General features: G+C 47.7%; 1 protein-coding gene across 1 annotated transcript; it reads left to right on the plus strand.

Moving 5' to 3' along the window:
* The first annotated feature begins 1093 nt into the window (after positions 1-1093).
* LOC127314060 (CBL-interacting protein kinase 25) lies at positions 1094-2903 on the plus strand. The gene has a single exon (XM_051344537.2). The coding sequence runs from the start codon at positions 1187-1189 to the stop codon at positions 2633-2635; it is 1449 nt and encodes a 482-aa protein (XP_051200497.1). The 5' UTR covers positions 1094-1186; the 3' UTR covers positions 2636-2903.
* The last annotated feature ends 2912 nt before the right edge of the window (positions 2904-5815 follow it).

Below are 5815 nucleotides of genomic sequence, written 5' to 3' on the forward strand. Positions count from 1 at the left end.
TTATCTCTTCAATGAAAGCTACAACTTTATTCAGAAAAAAGAGAGAAGTACCCCACAAATATGACACTATGTATCTCTTTCACTCTCCAAAAACCATGCTTTTAAGCTTTAAACCACCCCAACCTAACTAAAGGTGTGAGGCGGTACCTCTAGGGTAGTACATTGGGCATGCCCTTACATCTCTATATATTATTGTCTCGTGAGCATGGAAAAAAATAGCGCGATATTCCAACACTAATAGCACGCTATAGCATATCTAGAAAGCCGATGCTACATTATTTCGGCGCTATAGCGCTATTCATGTTAATAGCACGTTATAGCATGTTAATAGCGTATTTTAAGACCCACGCTATTTTATTATAGCGCGCTATTTTTTTTCTTGCTCGTGAGTGGTGGTCACCCGTATACCGGTAGCGGTGGGTGCTAGCCCGACAACTTTTGGATCCTCCTCGGCCATCATAAGAGAGAAAACGTCATTGCCTATGGCATTTGAACCTAATAATTTCTTGGGTCATTTGACTTCTTAGATCTGGTTTTTTGGTAAGTTACAAAGTTTGAAACCCAGTACTCTACGTATATTAGTCATTTTCATATAGATCACGGATGAATCGCACCCACATAGCTGCATCTACTATCTAATTCCAAATGTTTTTGAAAAAGTTCTTTCCAGAACTTACACATATACAATTTTCATGGACCGCAGAAATACTTGAATTTTCCTTACTTTTCTCGCGCGCAATATGTCTCATCTCTCCCCAATGGTTACTATGCCTGGGTGCCGAAAATTCGTCCGCTAAAATAAGGACTTCGTCGTCTCTAGCGCCGGCTGAGGAGTCGGCGGATCTGAATGTCGTCTGAAGGAGCGACGGCGGGGGGTACCAGCGACATTATAGCCTGGCAAATCTCTGGGATTGGCCTGTTCGTTCGAGCGATGGAATTTTGTGACGTGGATGATGCGTGCAGGGGAATATTCCAGTTGCATCTAGATTCGTGCAGAAGAACAGACGTGGAGAAATCAGCGTCACGTGCAGGCTTTGGACTGATTTTCTTGCCAATTAGCCGGTCAGCCCTAGCAGTCTTCCTATTTAGTTTGCGCCGATGCCGAATCCTCTGCTCGCCTCCACCCCAGTAGTTCTCAACAGAACCAAAATTTTGGACGCCTGCCGCGACGGCGCCGGCGCCGGCCATGGGTGATCGAGCCAAGTTTCCCGGCCGCTACCAGCAGGTGCAGCTGCTCGGCGAGGGCAACTTCGCCAAGGTTTACCTGGCGCGTCACATGGACACGAAGCAGGAGGTGGCGATCAAGGTGATGGACAAGGAAAAACTCATCAAGCTGGGCGCCGTGCACCAGATCAAGCGGGAGATCGCCGTGATGCGCCGGCTGCGGCACCCCAACATCGTGCAGCTGCACAAGGTCATGGCGTGCAAGTCCCGCATCTTCGTGGTCATGGAGTACGTCCGCGGCGGCCCGCTGTACCGGCACGTTCCGGTGAACGGCGGCATGAAGGAGGACGAGGCGCGCCGCATCTTCCAGCAGCTGGTGTCCGCGCTCACCTTCTGCCACGCGCAGGGGGTGTACCACCGCGACATCAAGCCCGACAATCTCCTCGTCGACGAGCACGGCAACCTCAAGGTCGCCGACTTCGGGCTCTCCGCCCACGCCGACACGGCGCGACAGGAGGCGATCCTCCACACGGTCTGCGGCACGCCGCTGTACGTCGCCCCAGAGGTGTTCTTGCGCAAGGGCTACGACGGCGTCAAGGCGGACGCGTGGTCCTGCGGCATCGTCCTCTTCGTGCTCGCCGCCGGCCGCAAGCCCTTCCGCGACGACAACCTCCGCGTGCTGTACCGCACCATCTGCCGCGGCGACTTCCGCTGCCCGCGCTCCTTCAGCCCGGAACTCGTGCGCATCGTGCGCCGCCTCCTCCAGCCAAACCCGACGCACCGCATCACGCTGCTGCAGATCATGGAGACGGACTGGTTCAAGAAGGGGTTCAAAGAAATCAGTTTCTACATCGACAAGAAGGATTGCCTGCGCAGCCTCGATGGCCCCGAAGAGCCCGACTTCTGCGACTCTGACTCTGACGACGAAACCGCCATGTCTCCGGACTCTTCCTCCCCTGTGGCTCAAGCTCAAGGCATGCACACCTCCATATCAGCACCGTCGCTGGTGAACCTCGAGAAGATGCACAGATCCGCCTCTCGGGCGCCCCAGACGCGCCTGAGACGGATCAAGAGCATGAACGCATTCGACATTATCGCCTCCTCGCCGAGCTTCGACCTGTCCGGGCTGTTTGAGGAGAGGGGAGAGCAGATGCGTTTTGTGTCCAGCGCGCCGGTGGCCACCATCATCGCCAAGCTGGAGGAGATTGCCGGACAAGTCAGCTTCACGGCGCGCACCAAGGATTGTCAGGTGAGCTTCGAGGCGACGAGGAACGGGCACAAGGGCGCGCTCGCCATCTCCGCCAAGATACTCCAGCTCACGCCGGAGATCGTGATGGTCCAGGTATGCAAGAAAGCAGGTGACACCGCCGAGTACCATCAGTTCTGCAGCAGCGAGCTCAAGCCCGGACTGCGCGGCCTCGTGGACGGCCTGCCGGAGGAAGGCCTCCCTCCGGCGCTAAGTGTCGCCTGAAATTCAAGTCTATTACTGTGGGGGGAAATGCAGCAGGGGTTGAAATTAAAAGTATCTTTCAGTTAGATTGTTTTGTTCTTTGCTTGGTAGTTTTGTTTAGAATTTGACAGTGTTAGTAGTGGATCACTGATTCATGACACTGTAGTTATCATAGGTTTTGTTTACTTATATGTGCTCCGTACATTAGCGAGAAGAGATTTCCTGTTGCTAAGTTAATTTACATGACACTTCTTCTGAACTTCAAGTTCATATGGATTTTGTTGTGATCTTGGTAATGTCTCCTGTTTCTCCACCTCCTTGCCTGCCATGATGTAGGTAGGTGGCATTAGAAACATATATCGTTAACAAGAATATACTTTAGAGGATAGATGCATCTCTCCCTTGCCTGACAGAGAGGAAGGATAAGTAAACAAGCATTGTGTTATTTCTGAATAATTCCCTGAAGCAAAGATGCATCTTCCTTCCTCCCCTGGCAGGGGAATGATTAGTCTTATCATAATATGTAGTCATCGCAAATGCATGTTTAACCAGCATCAGTGTAGAAAACCAAGAACCACATCACATTCCCTGACACTCAGTATAGCCTGCCATGATCTAGGTAGGTGGCATAAGAAACATACTATATCGTTAACCAGAATATAGTTTAGTGGACAAATCTCTAGTTGACAGAGAGGAAAGATAAGTAAAGAAGCATTGTGTTATTTCTCCTAGTTCACTGAATAATAATCCCTTGAAGCAAAGAGGCATCCTTCCTTCCTCCCCTGGCAGGGGAATGATTGTCTTGAAATAATATATACGCAAGTTTAACCAGCATCAGTGTAGAAAAACGAGGAACCACATCACATTCCCTGACACTCAGTTCAATTTGGTACAAAATCGTCTTGAAGTGAAAGGTCAAAATGGCCAGATATGATGAAGAATCTAAGGCAAGGAGAGTGCCCTTTCTAGGAAATTGGGCGCCACTTGAATACACAACCTTCTTCAACTTGTTCTTCCTCTCCTTTTCGACAACACATTACCTGACAAAAAGGAGAAAGGGAAAGCGAGAAAACAGAGATATTTCTGCCCTGCTCCGAGGGGAATCACAAGCGGTATACCATAGCAGAGACGAATCTGCGCCACAAGATTTCAGTGTAGGCATAGCCCCACATGTCGGCTGTCGACATCCTGCCCGATTTGTTCTATTCTATTTGAAGAGGACACAAGCTTTTCTGCAGATCTTTTCCCGATGGCCGTGCTGTTCGTTGCTGTTATTGTCCGTGAAAACCATACCCGTGGCCATCCAAGCTGAGCCACGCTTTGTTCTTAATCTCAACAACTTGATGCCATATGGCTTGTCCTTGGCTGATATACACAGTGAGTCCAGACGGCAACATGTTAGTTCAGACAAAATAGCTGTGTCTGCTTATGAATCTTATGCTTGCTCTTACCTGTGTACTATTCTCTTCTAAGATCTGGCAGTAAAATGGACACATGCATGGTTCCAGAACTAAAACCAAACTACATTTCTCATGCCTGATTTGCCACTTCTTTAGTCAATTATGTGGACAACAGTACCAACACAGTGGACGCAAAATAGAGCCACAAATGATACAGAGAGTTCACCAACCAATGGTTTCCTTGCCTGAGATGAGCCACATGTCCAAACGAGCTTCCTAAACTATGCACAGCTAGCAGTATTGTATTGAGGTATGTTAGTATGTATCATATGTTTGCTCCGCATTCATCATTTTCTCGACTGTTTTCTATCAGCTGACCTGTCTCTGCTAGTACTGCATTTCTAAGTCACATTCAGGGTGAGTACTACATTGATGATTTCCACCTGACTTCCAGTTTTCCTTTCTGAATCACCTTTATGCAAGCTTTTTAACACTTCCCTTTCTGCATCGAAAGGCATGTGCTAATCCATTTGTACCTTCCATGCTTCTTCTCCTTTGTTTTCTTCTTATTAAGAGAGGAAAAGGCTCACGTTATCAACAGCAATGGACACGCACGGGCGACATAAAACCTCTAGAATCATGTGGTTTACATGAAAGATGACACCTGCTATGGCCAGTGAGAAGGACAGATTATAGAAACAAACATTTCTACTCTCACATTAGATTTGCTCAGCATCTCTGCTCTTTGTTGATAGTTACTCCCTCTCTGAATAAACTAAAAATGGTTAGCGGAGTTAAGAATCTTCTAGTTCCTCACAATGTCTGTCTCTCTGAATAATTGATACAGGCAAATGAAATGGAAGAGAAAGCAATGATCGGTATGTTTCTGCAATAGATAGTGCAAACCATTATGTTTGGAATAGTTGCTCAACTTCCTTTACTCATGATTTATTAGGATTTTATTTGGTAACAATAAAATTCAGTTAGTTGATCACCAAAATTCCTCCAAAACGCATGCATGTTTCGTGATGTCCTGAAATGTCTAACAAGCCTCCAACATTACGTGAAATAAATAGCATATCCTTCTTCGTGACGACATATCAGACAATTGGTGCTCCCAAGAGAGATATTTTCCCTGTATTAACTGGTCCCACTATGTTCAATAGTTCCAGTACGCTGACGTTTGTCCTTCGTCGTACATGCAACGTTCAATTAGTGTACCCTATTCTAGCCACCTATTATGGAAGCAAGCAAAAGACTAAGAGCATCTCCAGTCGCGTCCCTCAAAAAAGTCCGGCACAAATGTTTTGGGGCACGTTTAGGACCGCGTCGGACAAAAAGAGATCAAAAATCTGTACAGAAAAGAGACCCTTTCCAGCCGCGTCCCTCAAACAGCGTCCGGATGCATGCATTTTAATAGAAGGGACCCCCCATGTGGGAAAAGTAGGTGAGAGAAAGTGTGGGAAAAGAGAATGGCATGTGGGAACTAGGGGCTGCATGCATGCATATGGGCTCTCATTTTGTATCCGGCGTCCCCGATAGAGACTCTATACACGCGACTGGGACGCGATTTTCTCCATTTCTTGTCCGTCGTCCCCCAACGCGACTGGAGATGCTCTAAGCAATAGTAGGAGCCTTGTCCTTCTTCCCCTGCATTATTTGGTAGTTGAAATCAATTACAAGTTCGATGGCAATGCACAGTTCCATCATGATCACGCTCATCAGCTTACTAGTCATATTCGATGATGTAATTAGTTGCTTACATTAAGTTCATGACAACTCATCGAATTAAGTTTCATGA

This window comes from Lolium perenne, chromosome 7 (assembly GCF_019359855.2).
Source record: "Lolium perenne isolate Kyuss_39 chromosome 7, Kyuss_2.0, whole genome shotgun sequence".
Taxonomy (NCBI): domain Eukaryota; kingdom Viridiplantae; phylum Streptophyta; class Magnoliopsida; order Poales; family Poaceae; genus Lolium; species Lolium perenne.